The sequence below is a fragment of the Phoca vitulina genome, unplaced genomic scaffold (genome assembly GCF_004348235.1).
Source record: "Phoca vitulina isolate PV1807 unplaced genomic scaffold, GSC_HSeal_1.0 scaffold13, whole genome shotgun sequence".
NCBI lineage: Eukaryota > Metazoa > Chordata > Mammalia > Carnivora > Phocidae > Phoca > Phoca vitulina.
Genome location: NW_022589716.1, coordinates 39,938,258 through 39,958,541, shown reverse-complemented (window position 1 = coordinate 39,958,541; position 20,284 = coordinate 39,938,258). Strand labels below are relative to the sequence as shown.

The 20,284-nt window shown below is 52.8% G+C and overlaps 2 protein-coding genes across 4 annotated transcripts; both read right to left on the bottom strand.

Moving 5' to 3' along the window:
• Window positions 1–164: 164 nt before the first annotated feature.
• CRELD1 (cysteine rich with EGF like domains 1) lies at window positions 165–8,337 on the bottom strand. 2 transcript variants are annotated; one of them, XM_032411911.1, is made up of 11 exons: window positions 8,244–8,337; window positions 7,527–7,719; window positions 7,211–7,293; window positions 4,733–4,843; window positions 4,309–4,400; window positions 3,422–3,598; window positions 3,242–3,337; window positions 2,256–2,339; window positions 1,954–2,049; window positions 1,614–1,748; window positions 165–805 (listed from the first exon to the last, which is right to left on the bottom strand). In XM_032411911.1, the coding sequence occupies exons 2-11, from the start codon at window positions 7,698–7,700 to the stop codon at window positions 591–593; spliced, it is 1,263 nt and encodes a 420-aa protein (XP_032267802.1). In that variant the 5' UTR covers window positions 7,701–7,719; window positions 8,244–8,337; the 3' UTR covers window positions 165–590. The 2 variants fall into 2 exon arrangements, with proteins under 2 accessions (XP_032267802.1, XP_032267803.1); XM_032411912.1 differs by lacking the exon at window positions 8,244–8,337 and adding an exon at window positions 7,923–8,076.
• Window positions 8,338–8,517: 180 nt separating this feature from the next.
• Window positions 8,518–20,128, bottom strand: IL17RC (interleukin 17 receptor C). Of its 2 annotated transcripts, XM_032412222.1 has the most exons (19): window positions 19,829–20,128; window positions 19,517–19,538; window positions 19,167–19,319; window positions 18,806–18,880; window positions 18,605–18,714; window positions 17,537–17,648; window positions 17,156–17,200; window positions 15,310–15,449; window positions 15,026–15,085; window positions 13,209–13,263; window positions 12,941–13,122; window positions 12,794–12,844; window positions 11,879–11,924; window positions 11,595–11,716; window positions 11,284–11,343; window positions 10,713–10,761; window positions 9,402–9,497; window positions 9,270–9,308; window positions 8,518–9,174 (listed from the first exon to the last, which is right to left on the bottom strand). In XM_032412222.1, exons 1-19 carry the CDS (start codon window positions 19,931–19,933, stop codon window positions 8,546–8,548), a joined length of 2,151 nt encoding a protein of 716 aa, XP_032268113.1. In that variant the 5' UTR covers window positions 19,934–20,128; the 3' UTR covers window positions 8,518–8,545. The 2 variants fall into 2 exon arrangements, with proteins under 2 accessions (XP_032268113.1, XP_032268114.1); XM_032412223.1 differs by lacking the exon at window positions 17,156–17,200.
• Window positions 20,129–20,284: the final 156 nt, after the last annotated feature.

Sequence of the window (20,284 nt, the reverse complement as noted above, 5' to 3'; positions counted from 1 at the left end):
ACTACTTTAGGCCAAGCCTCTCTGTCCTCCCTCTACTGCTCATCCATCAGGATAGCCCTCAATTTCCCAGGGTTTTCAAAAATTTCCCCAAGGGCAGGGGCTCTCAGTAGCTCAGGCCAACCCATGGGGAGTAGGAGGCAGGCAGTGAGACTGAAGCGTCTCTCTTTTCCAAGACTTTTATTTCCTGAGATGAATAAATAACCAGTGGCTGAGGGGCAGGGCGTGAGTACGGGACAGGAGCTTGTGGCATGCTGCTGGCAGGAGGGGGCTGTGATGGGCCTGCCCCTGGAGGGAACCCCCCCTCATCCTGGGCAGGGGCCAAAGCCCATCAGCAGCCACCGCAAGGAGATACTTTTTAAAAATTCACACACGTTGTAAAGTCTGCCCAGTTCCCCCAGGCCAAGATCTCATGGCATCCATATTTTGAGCTACTTTTTCACCCCAAGGGCCTCACCTGCCCAGGCCTGGTGGGTAGGGGGTGCTTACCCCGCTCAAATATAAAGCAAGCTGCCTCAAGTGTCCAGGCGGGAGAGAGGCCTGACCTCTGGGGACAGCCTGGATCGGAGGAGATCCTGCAGGTGTGGCAGGGATTATCTGCCCTTGATGAAGCCCTCCAGCACACGGTCACTGCGCTCCGACAACCAGTAGCCAGTCATGGCCGCCACAGCCCCAATGAAGATGGCGGTGAAGACCAAGTCGCCCTTGGCGGCCAGTGTGGCCAGCGCACAGATGATGACCCCAAAGAACATCTGCTGCAGCACCACCAGCTCGTCCTCTGTCATCTCCGAGAAGAAGCCTGCTGACTCTGTGAAGAACAAGAGAAGCACCTGTTACTCCTCCCCTATTCCTGGAGCTTCCCACATACCTCATCACTGCTGCCACATACCTGCCCGCCGGGCGCACGATGTCATTCACTGCTGAGAACGACTCCGACAGGGGCAGTCGTCCCTATCTCACTAAGTGGGCCACTGAGGCTCAGAAAAGGAAAGAGGTTTGCCCAAGGCCATGTGGTGGGCAAGTCGGGACAGAGCATGTGTACTAGGCCCAGCTCCAGAGCCAGACTGCCTGGCTTGGACTCCCAGCTCTGCGACCTGCTTGTCATGTGGCCCTGGGCAAGTTATTTCATCTCTCTGCATCCTAGTTTCCGCTGTGTAAAATGAGGATGAGAATAACGCTAACAACACTGCATTTGTTTTAGAAGTGAAGGACGTTAATACATGCAACATGCTTGGAACAGCATCTGACACACGGCGAGAGCTGTGCAAGTGGTCCCTATTGTCATCACTGTGATTGTCCTTCATCTCATCACACCTACGGCCTGCGACCGCTTTCAGCAGCCCAGGGCAAGGACTGGTCCCACTGGACAGATAAGAATGGAGGCAGGGTGATTTGACACCAAGTGGGATTTTCTTTCTACCTTGGGAGGTGTGAGGTGGCTAAAAGTCAGCCTGGAGATAAGATGTAGGGTTTGGGTCTCAGTGCAGCCTCTCCGGGGCGGCGTGGCCGTGGGGATCGGGCAGGGCCTGTGGTTGCCTGGAGAAGGGGCTTGCCTGCCTGCCCCCTGGATGAGCACCTCCCCTCCTAAGGCTTCTGGGGGCCACTAGGGGGCTCACCTGGGATCTGCTCCTTCACACAGACGCCCTCGATCTGTTTGTAGCCTTCGGCACAGACACAGCGATAGCTGCCCTCGGTGTTCTTGCACTGCTGGTTCTCTCCTGGACACACCTTTGTCTCACATTCGTCTACATCTGGAGGGAGGGTGAGGCGGGGTCAGGCCCCCACTGCCAGGGTCCCACACACAGCAGCCCTGACTCCCATCTCGCTCACATCCAGACACTCCAGACAACATTCCACCCTTCCTTCCCCTGCCCTGTCCATATGCCCCCAGCCGTTCTCAGTTCGTGGCGGGCAAGGCACTGCCCGGTGTCTGTGCCCCGCTGGCAGGAGACTCACCGAGACACTTGGAGCCCACCTGCTGGTAGCCAGGGCTACACTTCTTACAGCGGCCTGGCCCTGCCCCCATGCAGCCCAGGCAGGCCTTGGAACAGTCTGGAGAAGGGAGAGGAGAGAAAAGGCTGAGAGCTGCCCTTGGGCCCAGTGTGGATTATGGAGGGGGAAGCCCTAGACCAGAAGAGGTCGGGAGTGGGGGGGGAGGGGGTGGGTCGGTGCCTGAGAAGGCAGAAATTCGGGGGGAAAGGCATGGAGCAGCTCCTCCTACCCTCCCCACACCCCTTCCCTACAGGATTGGCACTTACCTCGGCACTCATAGGAGCCCTCCGTGTTCACACAGAACTGGTCGGCTCCACAGCTGGCTCGCTCTGTGCCACACTCGTCGATGTCTGCAGAGAGGCCAGCAGGGTGGGAATTTCAGTCCCTACTGTGCTGGCAGGGAAGCTGAGGCAGCATCGTCGGGGAGTGGACCTGCCCACACTCAGACGGTGGGCCCAAGAGCGCGGGCTGTGCGGATGCACGGATGCCGCTGGGCTTCGGGCCGCCCAGCCAGAGACTGCATTTTCCAATCTGCCTCAAAGCTAAGTGTGGCCTGAACCTGAGTTCTGGCCAACAGGATGTAAACAGAAGTGATGTGCTCCACTTTTAGCTCGGCCTTAAAACTACAGAATTGGACTCCTCCATGCACTTTCTTCCCTTTCTCACTTCCTGAGTGTCAGGTCTGGGAACGTGGGGGTCCTGTAACCCAACCTCGAACAACAGAAACATCCCCAGGGGATGACCACACGGTAAGACAGGAAGTACCAGGTCCCTGAATGATTGTAACAAGCAGAACTTCCTTGCCAACCTGGACCACTTGTTTTGAGACTGTGATAGGAGATAAAAATAAACCTCTATATTCTTTAAGCCACAGTCTTTGGTGATCTTTTCGTTATAGCAGCTTAGCCTTTACTCTCGTCTATATAAATAGCAGGACAGAGACCAAACCAAGTCTTGAACCCAGGCTTCCTGACCCCAAGTTAAGTATCTTCATTTTCCTGGCTAATCCTTCCTCAATTTTCAAGACTCGGCCGAAGTGATACCTTCTCCAAGAAGCCTTTCCTAATTCCCCACCACCACAGAGCTGGCTCAGGGACATCTCTAACTGCACAAAGATGAGTCTGTACTCTAACTGCTTGCCTTTCCAACCAAGTTGAGATCTCCATGAAGATGGGGACTGTGGTGGTCTAGCCCAGAGATGTGTGTGTTGATGGGGACCACCTCCCCACACCTAGGGCCGGGCCTCACTCACCTACACACTTGAGGTGATGCAGGGCCCAGCCCTTCTTGCACTGTAAACAGTTTGATTCCTCAGGTCCGGAGCAGCGGGCACAGGGGCCAAAACAAGCTGGGGGCAACGGGGAAAGTGTGAGGATGGGCAGACAGGCACCCCATCTGCTCCTGCCCAGCCCCGCACCTCTTGGCTACCTACCCGAACATACCAGATGGCTGGCGTTGCGCTCGGCCTCAAAGTAGCCGAGGCCACACTGGCCACAGGCCTCGCCCCCGTAGCCGGCTTGGCAGTCACAGTGCCCGCTGCCCCCTCGCGTCCCTTCCCCTTCACACTGCCCGTAGCCACCGCAGGGCTTCTCTGCACCCCCAGGACAGGCTGTGGGCAGACACCAAACCAGGTAACATCACAAATACAATCGTGAATACAGAGAATATTCCCCCATATCATTAAACATTTTTGGAGAGGAAACTTAATTTTCATGGCATCATAATACTTTGTGTGACACGTACTTAACCAATACCCTCCTGTGGAACAGATTATTTACAGATCTTTCCTTTTAGAAAGACTGAATTAATCATCTTTGTCACTAACTCCCTTTTTTGTTTGTTTTCAATTTATTTATTTTTTATTCTTTGTGTCACTAAGTGTTTATCTGAAGCTTCCAGAGAGATTTTTCTAAAAGGGGCTGGTAGTAGGTACAGCTCCTCCCTCAGGACTGTGTGTAGAAAAAGGTGACAATGGGGGCTTCAGAGCAGCGCCTGCCTGTCCCCAGGGAGGTCACCTTAGTCCAGGGGATGGGCCTGATCTGATCCAGGCATGGGAAATGGGGGTGGGGAGTGGGGGCATTTCTCACAGGCATGATAAAAACCCCAGTCCCATCTGACTGTCTAGCCCTCTTATCTTTTTTTCACAGCCATTCCCCCCTGATTTGCTCATCTCAACAGCCCTGTGAAGCAGATAACTAACGTCCAGAGAAATTATCTGAGCAACCTGGGCTCACACAGCCAACTATGGGACAGAGCCAGGACTGGATCCCTGGCCTCGGCAGTCCCCTCTCATCCCCCGAGAGGAGCTTGAAAACTCACGAAGGCAGGAGGGCCCGAAGGTGCCTGAGGGGCAGCAGAGCTTCAGGGAATCTGAGCAGAGCCACTGGAAGAGGTCTGGGGCTTCCTGCTGCCTGAAGGGGGTGGGGGTGGGGTGGGGATGACAGTAAGGGGGGCTGAGACTGTGCCAGAGTTGCTGCCCACCCCCCAGCCTCCCAAAGAATCTGTGATACAACCCACCTTGGATAGAAGACCCATAAGGCTACCTGACCAACACCCTCTCCCCATTTGGCAGAGGAGTAAACTGAAGCTCAGAGTGAGAACCTGGATCCCCCCCGAAGTCCTTAGCAGATCTAGGTTTGGAAGAAGGAGCCAAACCAGGACATAGACCCAAGCATGCAACCCCCTCCTTTACCACCAGGCCCTGCCTGTGGCCCCCTCCCTGGGAAGCCCCCCGGCAACTCACTTGTGAAACCACCAGCTCTCCACCAGTTCCTCACTCAGCTCCAGCAGGCGGTGGCACTCAAAGTCCGACTTGCTGCACACGCTCTCGAGCACCTCTACCAGGCGGGTCTCGCTGACCAGACAGGTTGGGGTGATAGGACTATGTTCTACCCCATCCACCACCCTCCTTTAGGGTCTCCTCTCCCACCCCCCTCATGCCATGACATCAAAGGGAAGGTGAGAGGGCGTACTGATTTGGGGAGTCAGATACTGGGTTTGAATCTAGTTGAGTGACCTTGGGCAAGTCACTTAACCTCTCCTGAACCTCTGTTTTCTCATCTGTAAAATGGAGACAATATCTGCCCTGCGGATTTGTTGTAGGATACCTCAGTTCCTGCATTTGCACAATGGAATATGATACCCTTGCTGGGTATATGTGATTAAAAATACATCACATAACAAGTGTTGGCAAGGATGTGGAGAAATTAGAACCCTCCTACGTTGAAGACGGGAAAGAAAAATGGTGCAGCCACTGTGGAAAACAGTTTGGCTTCCTCAGTAGGTTACACATGGGATTACCATATGAATCAGTAATTCCACTCCTGGTTATATACCCCAAGGAATGGAAAACAGGTGTTCAAACAAAAACTTGTACACAAACATTTGTAGCAATACTATATACAATAGCCAAAAGGTAGAAACAACCCACATGTTCATCAACTAAAAAACGAATAAGCAAAATGTGGTAAACCCATACAATGAAATATTATTAAGCTTTAAAAAGGAATGAACTACTGACATATGTTCTATTATGGACGAACCTTGAAAACAATACACTAAGTGAAAGAAGCCAGACACATGTAGATTCCAATGGAATCAGCAAATCCACAGACACAGACAGCAGAGTAATGGTTGCCAGGGGCTGGGGGAAGGGGAGAATGGGGAGTGACTGCTTAATAGGTAAGGAGTTCCTTTGGGGGTGATTAAAGATGGTCTGGAATGAGACAGTGGTAAAGGTTGCAAAACACTATAAATGTACTAAATGTCTCCAGTGGTAAATTTTACGTTATATATATTTTACTACGATAAATTTTTTAAAAATACATATATACATACACACATATATTACGTATTTAAAGGGTCTGGCATGTGCCTGGCATATAGGAGGAGAGGACTTAAAAACCAAACAAACAAAAAACAGGAGCCATTATACAGCTAGATGTGCCCTTCGGGTTATCCTTGGCCAATCCCCTCATTCCTAAATGAGGAAACTGAGGTCCATTAAGGGAAAGGAAAATGACCAATGTTACATAATAACAAAATCTTTTGTATCTAGTGGGCATCACAGTTTAATCCTTACCACAATCCTATGAAATAGGCAAAGCAAGTATTAATATCCCCATTTTACTGATGAGAAAACTGAGGCTCAGAGAGGTTAAGTGACCTTCCCAAGGGTACACAGGGTCAGAACTGACAACCAGGTCTGTCTAACTCCAAATCTTGCTGATTCCTTCTCCTTAACTTGACTTTGAAGAGCAGGAGGGCCTAGGACTCAGGCCTTTCATCTCATGGTCTCATCTCATTCCACGGCTTTATGCTAATGACTCCCAAACTCGGGTTTCTAGCTCCTACTTTTCCCCTGAACCTCAGACGCCTAAATTTAACTCTACTAGGCTGTATAATGGACATCCCAGCCCAGTATGTTCAAGGAGAACACCTAATCCCACCCCCCGCCAAATCCTCTCCTGCCTCACCTTCACCTATACCAGAAAACATTGCTCAGGCCCAAAACCTAGTAAGTACTTGTTATTCTTTTTCTTTCCTACCCCATAATGATTCCATCATCAAGCCCTATCAGTCCAGCTGCAAAATATACCCAGTATCTGACCCGTTCTCACCATGCCCACCACTAGACACCACACTAGCTCCCAAACGGTCTCCCTGCTTCCTCCATTCCAGCCTGTACAGCCATTTTGCTACATCGCAGTGAGTGATCTTTTAAAGGTAAAAATAAGACCACATCACTTCTCTGCTCCAAACCTTCCAATGGCTTCCCATTACACTCAGAACGAAATCTAAACACTGTTCTGTGACCTTCCAGGGACTCTGGCTTCATGTTCTACCACTCTCGTCTACTCAGTCCCAGCCAGCCTCTTCTCAAATACACCAAGCTCAGTCCCGCTCTGTCCAAATCCCTTCCCTGTCACATAGCTTGCTTCTTCACTTCAGGTTTCTGTTCAAACGTCACACCTTGAACTCCACGCCCCCCACCATTCTGTAGTCTACGCTGCTTTCCTGTTCTTCATTTGGTATGACATTATTTATTTACTTATTCACTGTCTTCTCAACTAGAATGTAAGCGCCGTGAAGATGGGGTTTTGCTTGCCTTATTTACTGCTGTACTATAGATGCTCAGTGATATTTGAGAGTCTCTAGGCCCCCACCAGTAGAGCGGAGATTGGGAGGTGAGGTATACAAACCCACCTCTCCAGCCCCTTACCTGTCTTTGTATTTGGACAACTTCTCTTCCTCCCAGGCAGTATTTCCACCTCCGAAGTTGTCCCGGATTGTTCTCTCCAGGCCCTGGAAATGGAGAACATGAGTAATAGCTAAGTACAGTGCCTGGCACATTCTAGCACTTCAGTATTTCACTGACCAGGGGACTGAGGCACAGAGAGGCAACCTGCCCAAGGTCATACAACTAGTAAGCAACCAAGCTGGTACTTGACTCATGCAGACTTGCATTCCACAACTCCTCTCAAACCGCTGTGCTATCATGGTTCGGCCATCTCCCACAAGGCTGCTGGTACACCCACCTTGTTGAAGCTGTCGACCAGTCCCCGGCAGGTATGACATGGGTGCAGCTCAGTTGGCGGAGAAGACTGGGGAGGCGGAGAGGGTTGGAGCCAGACGGGGCCTGGGAGGCTAAGGAAGAGACTCAAGCCCCAGAGCAGAGGTGGGACCAGGCCCCTCCAGGGCAGTGAGGCCATCTTTTCCCAGGCTGGGAACCTGTAGATAAAGGGAATGGGAATGACTCACTGGAGGAGCCAGGTGAGAAAGAAGAGGGTTGGTTCGGGGGTGCCGCGGGTCTGGGAGCCCAGATGTGTGTTATTATAAGGAGGCTAGACTTGGGGGGACAGCCGGGGGAGGGGAAGTGTTGAGGAAGGAGCCTGTTCTGCAATTCCAAGACGGGAATAAGTTATCCTCCTCACCGTGGGAGAGGTGGCCTGAATCCTTAGCAAGGAAGAAGTCAACTCATTGTTTTAAAGTCTGAATATGGGTTATTAGGGCCAGGATCAGCGGAATTTGGGAGAATGGGTCAGAGTCCAAGTATTAGCGGAGTAGAGGCCGGATGGGCGGTCTCGGGGGGAGGAGTCCGGAAAGGAACCCGGGTCTAGAGGGGAGGAGCCCGGATCCGGATATGAAGAGAAGGGGGTGAGGCTCGCGGCCGGCAGGCTGCAAAAGCGCGGCCGCTAGCAGGCAGGGGAGGGTCCAGACCCGCGTAGGCTGCGTGGGAGGAAGAGACGACCCACCCAGCCCGCTGGCGCCGACCGCTCAGTCTCCCCAAGGCCGCAGCAGCCGCTGCCTGCGTAAGACGTGCCGCCTCGGCCGGCTCCGCAGCCTGGGGGGCGGTGCCCGCCCCCAGCCAATGGTGGCAGTCCATGTGCCATTGCGTCACCTCACGTCAGCCACCCGCCGGCGGTGCCGGGCTGCACCTGTCCGGGTGTTAAAGGGCCGCGGGCGTAGTGCTAGGCCAGCGACGCGGTCACAGACACATGCGGGAGACACGGGTAGAAAAATAGCGTCTGCCTTTATTCGAGTCGTCTCCCCCGCCTCACGTGCCATCCCGCGTGCAGTCCCCAGGAGCCCCGGGAGCCCCGGGAGCCCCGGGAGCCTGAAGCAGCTGGTCCAGGGCGGGCTGCAGGGCCCGGGACACTTGCTTCGCCCTCTCCCCGAGCCGTCCGGGACGGGGGGCGGCAGGCCCCTGCAGGGTCCCCAGGAAGTCGGGCAACTGGGAGGGCAGGGAGAAGACCGGTACGCTGCGGAAAAGGGCGGGCACGGCCTCCGGGTGGAGCAGTCCGTCGAAGTAGGCCCCCACGTAGCGGCCGGGCGCCCGGCCCTGCAGGAAGTCGGGCAGCACGCAGCTCAGCGAGGCGGCAAAGGCGTCGTGCGGGCCGTGCGGGGCGGACGCTGCCGCCCCGTCCTGCAGCCACTCGTGGCACAGCGCCACGGCCCCGGGCGAGAAGAGCAGGACTACCACGCCGCCGTCCTGCAGGGTCTGGCGCCGCTGCGCGTGGAACCAGGCCAGGGGTCCCTGCGCACTCAGTTCACGACGGCTCCAGAGGTCCACGGCCACCCGCAGCGGCAGCTGGCACAGCGCCGAGGCCAGGGCGCCCACCAAGCGCTCGAAGCCCGCGTCCTCCGCCGAGTAGAGGAGCAGAGCCGCGCGGCCCCTGGGGGCAGCTGCCAGAGAGAATAGAGGGGAAAGGAAGACGTGAGAGGGCCCGAGGCCCGGCCCGCTAGGGGCGGCCCCCCGCCCGGCACTTGCTCACACTCACCCCCCGCGCGGAGGTCCTCCTTCAAGAGCCTCAGCCACCCTGTTAGGGGAGAGGGGCGGGGGCGGCCCATGAGTTCCGCCGCCACCTTCTCGAGGGGAACTCCCAGCCCTGGGGGGGTCGGGAAGTGCTCACCTTTCACGTGGTCCTTTTTGAAAAGGAAGAGAAGGAAAAGCACAGAGGCCAAGAGTAGGCAGGCCAGCCACACCAGGGCCCAGCGCTGGTGAACGTCTAGGCGACCCAGGGGAGAGGACAGCCTAGTTAGGTACCTCACACTTTCAACCCACTTCACGAAGGAGAAAACTCATTTAAAAGATCTCTGGGGCTGCCATGTGGCGACTGAACTGGCTCAGAGGAATATGGAAAGATTTCTCCCAAATCCACAGCATATAGTGTCAGAGTCAATATATGGACATAGATCCATCTATTTGGGTGAACTTGGACAAGTCACTTCACCTTTTGCCTCAGTTTTCACCTCTGTAAAACTGGGTTCACAATAGTACCTACTTCATAGGGTTGTTGTGAGGGCTACATATATTAATACACACAAAGCACTTATGCTGGGCATAGGAAGTGCTCAAATGTCAGCTAATATTGTCTCCTGAGCCTAGGCTTGCTGGGCCTTTGACCTCACTCTCTTGATGACTCCAACAGCCTTCTAACTGGAGTCCCTAACCTCTTTTTTACCTCCAAGTCCTTCACTACATGGCAGCCCCAGAGATCTTTTTAAAATACAAATTTGATTATAGCCTTTCAGGAAACTCCCACTGCTCTTAACATAAAATCCAATTTCCTAGGGGGCACCTGGGTGGCTTAGTCCATTAAGGGTCCGACTCTTGATTTTGGCTCAGGTCACGATCTCAAGGTTGTGAGATCATGAGTGTGGACTCTGCTTAAGATTCTCTCTCTGCCCCTCCCCTCTTTCAAAAAAAAAAAAAAAAAATCCAATTCCTTGCATCAGCTCCCAAAGCCCTAGATGGCCTTTGCATCCTTGTGATAGAGGTCTACCTTCTAAGATCCTCCAGCCACCCTGGCTACCTTGGAGTTCCTCAAAAAAGCATCTCTCCCCCCTTCACCTAGCTCAGCCTTCAGAACAGCCAGAACCTTTTCCTGGCCTCACCCCACCTAAATCAGTTCCCCAGTATATGCATTTATGGATTTGGACACTTTATAGTGAATGCTTCAATAGCTCACATTTACTCAATGTAAGTGATTGTTTAGCTAATGTCTTTCTAGCCTTCTGTGGCTGCGGTGGGGACAGGGATTGTGTCTTTTTGGTGATGCTTGAATCTCTGTAAGCTCTCTTCTTGGTTTTTGAATGAAGGAAGGAATGTCCCTCTGATTGATCTGAGCCAGAGAAGGACAAGGCCATTGCACGTGCCCTGTAGGAATGTCTAGATTCCAGCTCTTGGTACTGAGGGGAAGGGCAGTTCTTGTAATACTCACACTTGTCCATGGGGCAGGCCCATAGTGCTCTCAGGTCATCTTCCCACAGCTGTAAGACACAAACAAAACCAAGGCCACAGCCCCAGAACACCCACCAACTTCTGGCCAGCCTGATCTCCAAATTCCCAGCCTCAACTATGCATACTTCACACACATACACACACACACACTAGGTCCCCGCAAGCTGCTCTGCCTTTGATCACACTATGCCTACTCTATGCCAGATCTGGCCCATGTGAAATCACCCTTCCTTGAAGCTCTCCCTGGAACCCAATACTTAGCACATATGAATTTGGTTATCTGTTTACTGTTTTCTAGCCAGCAGTGAGCAACTTGGGAACAGGAACTATGCTTCTTCAATTCTTGGCTTCCCCAGGGCTGGACACAAAATAAGCAGAAATAGATGGTGAGTGGGTACTAGAGGGACAGTGAGGAGGCCCCTGCCTAGGAATAGTGAGAGTTTCCCTGGTACCTTCTGCTAGGCACAGGAAGAGATGGAAGAAGTTAAATACAGAGTTTTAGGCCTATTGGCCCTGGGCATTGGGGCAGGGCCCTCCTGCCACCTACTCACCTGCAGACACTGGCCTGACTGCAGGTCTTGTAGTAACTGCTCTCCAAGGCGAGCGGCCCTCTGCCAAGCCAAAGGGAGGCTGTCACCTAGGGGCACCACACTTAGGAGACCATCAAGCTGCAGCTGAGCAGAATAGTGGTGGGGGGTGGGGCTGGAGACTTGTAAGAGGTCACTAAGAACGGGGTCTAGGTCTGAGTCACCCCCACATTCCCAGAGACCAGCACAGGGTCTGGCACAGAGGAGGGGAGATTTGAGGCCAGGCTTGAGATGGAACTGGAAAGGTACATGGAGGAGGGTCCCCTCATCCTCACCGTGGAGGCCCTGCTGAGTAGTGGGGTGCAGCCACTGGGCTCCAAGGCACAGAGTGATCTGTTGTCCTGGGGGCCTCGTGTCTCTACCAGCAGCAAATCATCCTTGAGGGCCCCAAGGGAGTCTGGAGGGGTGAGAGCCCATTCTGAGTGAGACCCAACTATGCTGGAGGCTGCCACTTGCCCCCACCCCTTCCCATGCCTGACCTTCACGCCATGAGGTGGCTCTTCTAGGGCTCACCTCTATTGCAGTAGCCCTGCCCCAGCCTTCCCCAGGCTGCACTCACCAGCCCACAAGCACTCCTGTAGCTGCAGCTTCTCCCAGCTGCTCACCTGCTTAGAAGGAGCCAAGGTTAGGGGCACAAGGAAAAGCAAGAGGCAAGGCCACAAAGAAGAGAAGAGAAGGACAGTAAGGGGAGGCCTCTTTGGGGGGGGGGGGGGGGGGGGGTGGGCGCGGGCTTCTGCATCCTGGACCTAATGTTAGGCAGATCAGGGTTCAAGGCTAGGTGATTAAGAGATACTTTGTTTTTCTCAGCCTCAGCCTTGTGAGGGCATCTGTGCTAATGAGTCTTATGACCCTACATGAGCTCTTTTCATGTCTGACAAAGCACTTCCTACATTCCCTTCTCATCTAACCACCCTCACCAAGAGGCCTCATCTGACCACTCCACTTGGATACTGTATTATTCACTCAGTCTGAGTCTTCCTCCACTATTTTCTTTTTAAGATTTTATTTATTTGTCAGAGAGAGAGAGCACAAACAGGGGGAGTGGCAGGCAGAGGGAGAAGCAGGCTCCCCCGCTGAGCAGGGAGCCCGATGCGGGACTCGATCCCAGGACCCTGGGATCGTGACCTGAGCCGAAGGCAGACGCTCAAACGACTGAGCCACCCAGGCCCCCCTGTCTTTCTCCATTAGAACATAAGCTCTATAGGGTGGGAATATTTATTGGTTTTATTCACTACTGTGAAGTAGTTACTATCATCCCCATTAAACAGATGAGGTGACTGATGTTCAGAGCGGTGAAGTGACTTGCTCAGGGTCCCACAGCACTGCTAAATAAATAGTACAACTCCCAGAGGTAGCCCATAACAACTTTGCTCCAGTGACCCAAGGATAAATTGGGTCCAGAAGACAGTGAATTATCTGGGGGGGTCCACTTGGGGTCCTGCCCCTAGCCCAGAGCTCTTGTGCCCCTTCTTACCTGGACACAGAGGTTGGGGTGGGCATTCAGCAATGGCAACTCAAGTGTCTTCTGTGGAAAAAAGGGTCATGGGTGAGGTCAGGAAATGTGCTCCCCTGAGCTCCCCTTCCTTTCCTGATCCCAGGAGCCTCCCACCGCTTCACTTACATTTACAGTGACATTTGCTCGGGACAGCGGCGGGACCAGCGACTGGCAGGGGCCGCCGCCTGGTGCCTGCCAACACAGAGTGGCCTCAGCAAGCAGCGAACAGGGTGCATTTAGCTGCCAGCCCCGGGGGGGCAGTAGCCTCAGCCGGGCTGCACGCCAGAGGTTCCTGTGTGCCCGGGGATCTGCAAGGAAAGGGCTGGGTCACTGGGCGCCCAGCATGTGTCCACCTACACCATTCCCACCCTGGCCCCAGCCCTGGTCTTCTCACCCTCCCTAAAGGGGCAGAGGCTCGTCCTGACAGAGTCGGGCTCTAGAGGCCACACCTGGAAAAGAAACAGGGTTCTATTAGTCCATTCAACCCAGCTGACCCTCCAAGAGTATGTGCCAGGCCCTCTGCTGGGCACTGGGGATACATTCATTCAACTGATATTTAATCAACACTTGCCCAGTCTTTCTGCCCTTTGTAAAGCCCTAGAGTTGCACACATTTATTTTTCCAGCAAACCCTATACCAATATCTGGCAACACCTTCATTCAACAGACTTTTAATGAGTACCTACTATGTGTCTAAGCACCATGGTAGGCAGTGGGGATGTTGATAAATCCACAGTCACTTTATGTGAACCTACTATATGCCAGGTACTGTGCTAAGTGTTTATATACATATATAAATATAGTAAACTATATATATATAGTAAACTATACCCGCTGTGTGGGGCTCGAACTCATGACCCTGAGATCAAGAGTCACATGCTCTATCAACTGAACCAGCCAGGCACCCCATTTCTTTCAATAAACTTTTAAAGCACATCTATTCTGTGCTTAGCCCTGTGGTAAGCAGTAGAGATAATACATTAATCTATTCAGCAAACTTTTAATTAAGACCACCTACTATGTGGCAGGCATTGTGCTTGGCAGTAGGGATGTTTATATCAGAGCAAACATTTCATGAACATCTGTTATGTGTCCTATCACAGTGCTAGTTAGTAGAGTTTCATTCATTCATTCATTCATTCATTCCTTTAACAGACTTAATTAGCACCCACTATATGCTAGACATTGTGCAAGTTTCTAGGGGAGTTACTAAATTTGAATTAGGTATTATTTCCTTGCCTTCAAGGAAATTACAAAGTTAGTAAGGATAAAACATGTATAAATTAATAAACTGATCACTCATTTATTGAGCATCTGTTGTGTGCAAGAAGAAATGAGACAGGTGCCCAAATAAGAAAGGAAGTGATAAATGAACAAGAAAAGACAGAAGTGCAAGAAGATTGGAAGACAGGAGAGGCCAGACAGTTGAGGAAAAGCTCTGGGAAAGAGGTAACATTTGAGCTGGAAGGATTTGGTTGTATAGAAAAGAAGTGAGGGCATTTCAGGCAGTGGAATTGACAGGCATTAATGTCAGAGATAAAATAGATGGGACCTGATCACCATTTAAATGTGCAATCAGAAGAGGAAAGACAGGTACCTGGCTGGCTCAGTTGGTAGAACATGCGACTTCTGACCTCAAGGTTGTTAAGTTCTAGCCCCACGTTGGCTGTAGAGATTACTTAAAAATAAAATCTTAAAAAAAAAAAAAAAAGAAGAGGAAAGAGCCAACATATAGAAGCTTGGATACTTCCTTTTCTAACAGTCCTATGAGGCTGGTATTGTTATTTCCATTTTATAAATAAGAAACAGGCTCAGAGAGGTGAGGTGACTTGTACAAGATCACACAGCTAGCAAATGGCAAGAGTCAGGATTCAAACTGTCTGAGTTCACAGCACATGCTCTACTTTCCAGAAGAGTACAAAGAGGCAATTGGAGGATTAGGGGAAGCCTTCAAGGAGGAGGTGGCATTTGAATGGGGCCATGAAGAACGAGTAGGAGTCCTGTGGATAGAGGATCAGGAAGAGCATTCAGAGACTGCAACAGGCAGAAGACAGGACAGCAAAGGTCAGGAAAGGGCTAGTCACCTTAGGGAGCAACAGTTCCCACCTCAAAGAGGAATATGGAGGATGGCAAGACAAGGAGGGTAACGGCCACCCCCCTCACCAATTCCCCAATCCCCTTCCCCTGGCACCTAGCTGGACTCTTCTCTTACCTGAATACAAAGGCAGGGAAACAGGTCTGTGTGGTTCAAAGTAATGTTCTGTGGCCCGGTCTGTGGGACAAGCAGAAGGCGAGAAGTTGGAGAAGGTGAGGAGCAGGAAGGCCGGAAGCCAAAGTTGAGGAAACCAGGCAGGCAGCAGTGCCGCCACCAAGGTTCCTTGCTTGGGGTGTGGGTCGCTATATCCTCCTCAAGGGTCCCCTCTGATAATGCGCTCGCATCCTTAGCATGGGCCTCAGCCTAGAGTGGGAATGGACTTGGGGAGGGGGAGGCCTCACCAGGTTGCTGTGCCACCAGGGTTTTGTAGGGCCCTGGACCTGGTTCCAGTACAGGGAGAGGCCAAAGTGCTGCTCCTCAGAGACGTCCAGCACCAGGTGCACATCATCGCCATCAGCAGACACACTGAGCCAGGGCAGGGCTGGGGGGAGGCAAAGAGAGGGGGACTTCCTTCACCTCTTCTGCATACCCACCCCTGGCCATGCCCCTCCGACTGACCCTTTAGCTTCCTTCATATCCCTGAGACTGGAAGGCCCCTGGAGGTGAGAGCCTGTGTCCTCATCTCTGGCCAGACTTTGTCCCTAGCAGCCAGCCCAGTATCTTGACACAACTCTTCTCCTTCTGCAACCAGAAGGATCCTGTAACCACTGTAAGATATATCATCCTCCTCTGCTCAGAACCTTCTGATGACCCCCTGCCAAATTACTCCCAGAGTAAAAGCCAGAGTCCTTACAATGGCTTGCGAGACCCTACCCACTCTAACCTCATTTCCTAGCACTCTTGTCCTTAATTAATCTGCCACAGACACGCTGCCCTCTTTGCTCATACTTAAACACACCAGATATACTCCTGCTTCAGGCCCTTTGCACTGGCTCTTCCCTCTGCATATGGAATGCTTTTCCCTCAGATACCCACAGGGCTCCTCCCATACCTCCTCAGGGGTTTGCTCCCCAGAGGGAAGCCATCCCTGACTGCTGCAACCCCCAACTCCCTTATCCTCCTTCCCTTCCCCAAATCTTCTCCATCACACTAGTCACATCTTATTGCATAGTCCACACCTCCATGTGTTTATTGTGTCCTCCATCACCCCTATCCTGACTCTGACTCTCATCTAGAATGTCCTCTCTGTAAGGCAAGGATTTTTGTCGGTTTTGTTTATTGACTTATCTCCAGTGCCTAGGATTATTTCTTGGGCAGAGTAACTACTCAATAAATATCTGTTGAATAAATGAATCAGTGTCTACTGAATGAATGAAGACATGAAATGCATGATGTGTATCTGTGTCCTCAAAGTTCTGGTGCTGAGTAGTCTCTAATGAATTACCAAAGAGGCAGGCCAAACTTAAGGAACCAAAAAGGAAATAAAATTGAAAAAATTTAAGAGTTTGGGGTGCCTGGGTGGCTCAGTTGGTTGGGCATCTGCCTTCGGCTGAGGTCATGATCCCAGGGTCCTGGGATCCAGTCCCACGTCAGGCTCCCTGTTCAGCGGGGAGCCTGCTTCTCCCTCTGCCTGCCGCTCCCCCTGCTTGTGCTCTCTCTCTCTCTGACAAATAAATAAAATCTTTAAAAAAAAATATTTAAGAGTTCAAAAACAACACTGCTTATATCTTGATTATATCTTGATAGTTATGCAAGTGTATACATATGTAAAAATTAACTGAGCTGGACTTTAAAAGTAGTGCACTTTACACACTTTTCTATATGTGTATTATACCACAGTAAAAAAGAAAATACAACACGAAAAATGAACAAAGCTAAAATAAAATTCAAATAGTGCCTGGGAAAAATCATCAGAGCCTTGACTTTCCTAGCCCTTATTTTATGGTTTAATATTATTTTTATTTTGATATATAGTGGATAGTGGGGTGTACCATAATCTTGACAATACTTTGGGCCTCTAGATGTCCCTGGTACTAGTAAATACATTTGTTATAAACAGTGAGAGATTCACCTTCATATTCCCAACACCTGGCACAGAGTAGGAGCTACTGCAGATGTGTGATGAATTAATGAGCACTATGAGCATCTGGATTGTGGCAAGCCCAGACCTGAAGCCACCTCCAAGGGTCCCTCACACTCCAGACCCTGCCCCTCCCTCCTTCCAGCCCTCCTGGCCATAGCCCCTACCCCAGCAGCTCTGGATGCTGTCCCGGACTTCAAGCCCCTTGCAGTCTGAGGAGAGATCACAGAAAAGCCTCCAGTGGGGCTGGGGGCCAAAGAAAGAAGGGGGGCAATCCAACCCATGGGGAGCACTGGGAAGGGCTCCTTGTCCCTTAAATACCATCCCATCTATCTAGTGCCCAAAGCACCTTCCTCAGGCATTGGGAAGCAATATCACCTGGGGAGAAGAGACAGAGGAACAGATTCTGGGGAAGATGGGAGCTCAGACCCCTGCCTATGAATGGATGGGACTAGGAAGGGGGTGAAAGCAGAATGGCAGTGGCCAGAGGAGAAAGAGACTGGGGGAGGGGCAGGACTTGGGGCCCCTGAGGCTCTGGGGCCACTTACCAGGCAACTGTTGTGTGAGGTTGAGTTCCTTCTGGTACCTGGGCTGAGTGTAGGACCAGAGTCGCACCTCAGCCCCCAGAGCAGCCTCGAAGCAGTCAAATACTACAGAACCCTGTGAGGAGAGGAGTGGCGGAAGGCTGGTGGTATAGGGCTCAGAATACGGGCCAAGGGCTCTGAGCTTCTCCATGGACCACTCCACTCACCTCCTCCCCCAACCAATGACTCTATACTGTAAGGCCCGAAATTCTCTCCCTTGTGTTTCCTTTAAAAGCCCCCAGCTCTAAAGCACCCCACCTCAGTAGGGGTATCAGCTGGGCAGGGATAAGGGCCGTAGCTATCTGAGTCCCTGTCCCCACCCTTGTTGTCCCACATCACGTGGCCAAAGCTAAGGTGATCAGATACCCCAACACAAATGTGGGACACCCCTTCCCACACCCAATGCCTCAGTGGTCCTCACAACTACCCTTTGAGGTGGACCAGCAGATTTTCTCCCATTCTACAATTTTCCAGGCAAGAGGAGATTGGCTGGGAGCTGGGGGCAGGAGGGGAAGTCAAAGGGTTTGAGTGATTTGGCCCAAGTGGAGCTACATCTTCCAAACACATGTGGCCTCCTGAAGTAGGGAGAAGCCCCAACACCCCGCACCACCGTCAACACACAGGGCAGACATGGTATAGCAGGAAGTCCAGAGAAGTGGATCCAGCCCACAGCCTTTCCCTCTCCAACCTCAGTTTCTCTCTCTGGAAAGTGAGGGTAATAATAATGCCTAGTTCATGTGTACCTCTGACGATTACAAAAGAAAGGGAGAATGAAATCTCCTGAGACCCTTCAGTGCTGGGCATTACATCAGCTGTTTTACACATACCAACTCATCTTTTCCTCACAACAGCCATATGAGGTAGGATTATTCTTATTCCCGTTTTACAGACAGGAAAACAGAGGCATAAAGGGCGGAAAGGGCTTGCCTACAGCCCTGCCAGAGTCAGCACACAGACATGACACGCGCACGAGAGCACTTCAGGACGTCATACTTAGAAGATGGCTACTGCTACGATGATTATTTCGCATACCACAGACTGACCAGGCTGCGCGAGGGCAGCACGCACTTGCACCTCCAGCAGGACGCAGCGGGCAGCGGGGTAGGCCTGGAAGGAGAGCACCACTTGGGCCTGGAGAAAGGCTGTGAGCAACAGGGCGGGGCACTGGTCAGGCTCCGGGGCCGCAGGCACGGCCCTGGCTTGGGGCAGTTGGGCCAGCCGGGTTTTCCTCACCGTTCCTAGGCTCCTCAAGCTCTGGATCAGCTGCTATTCCAAACTTGTCCTCATCTTTAGGCTCTTCCCAGTGCCCTAGAAGGACCCGAGAACAAGGCCCAGGTCAGGCCCCAGCTCTGGGCTGGCTTTGGGCTTGGCTTCCTTCCTGAAAGCCCAGTGCTGAGAAGCAGGGGCCAGGCCTGGGGCCTTGGGGTGGGGGTGGGGGGAGACAGGGAGACGAGGCTGACCTGGGGGTCCTTTGGCCGGTGTTCTCCAGGAGAACACTGAGGATGCACAGGACTGCCTGACAGACTCCCCAGTCCTTGTGCCCATCCCAGACATGCTGACATGTGCACATACAGTTAGGGGATGACCTGCTCACCATGCACAGCCAAGTGGATGGCCACACGCACACAGAGGTCACAGTCAGTCTCCTGGTGGCACCTCAGCACCAGCTCTGTCTGCAGGCGCGTGGGCACCAGCACAGGGCCCGGGGCGGACACGATGCTCCCAGGCAGGCAGAGCACGTCACCATCTGTGCATGAAGGGTGGGGTGGGAGCTGAAGCTGTTCATCATCCAGAGGTTAGTTGCACCTGACACCCCCAGAGGGCCAAGGAGCTTTGGGCTCTTTCCTGGGCTGAGGGGGGGTGGTGGGGGCAGAGAACTGGAACATCTCCCCTCCCTCCGCCAACCTGGGCAGTTCTTTCCTTTCCAAAAGTACAGCTACTCACCCCAGAGGTGGCAGGAAAGGCCCTGGGAAGGAGGTAAAGACGAGTCAGAGTTTATGCCACTGAATCTAGCCATTTTTTCCCTGCCTCGTATACCTGCCCACCCTTCTGGGGCTCCCCATTCAAGCCCCTCCCAGGAGAGGACAAATCCAGCTCTTGCCCCCTCCCCATTCTTCTCTTATCCCATCAGCACCAGACAGACCAGCCAGGGCAGTTCTGGTGGTAGTGACAGTGACAGGAGCCAGGCTAGGGCCTCCGATAGGCAGCAGACTGAACCCTGAGCTGTCCCCAACCCTCCCAGTACCCCAGACTTACTGGAGAGCAGCGGGCAGTGTCCTGAGGCCCCATAAGCTTCTCCAAAGAGAGGACCATGGGGCTTCGGCCCAGTGCCAAGGACAACAGGAACCAAGGCACAGGCATTTTCCAGGTACCAGGAGGCACCAAGGCCCAAGGCCCTGTCCTGCCCCCCCCAAAGGGGGGGGCAGACACCGTACCTCTGCTCCCACTCAGCCCCAAGCCTGTGGGCACAAGGGGCCGGAATCCCTCTTCAGCCTGGGGTCCCAGTGCGGGCTTGAGCACCCCCTCTCCTGGGAGTCCTGAATCCTGTCCCCGTCCAGGCGGAGTGCTTTCGGTTTGGCTCCCGGCAGGCAGCTGGCTGTTCCCGCCCCGCCCTGTCCCTCCCACCAACACCAGGCCTGGGAGCCAGCAGCCTTGGACTGGGGTGGTGGCCTCCTCTCCTTCCCCTCTCCTCCTCCTCCTTCTCCGCTGACA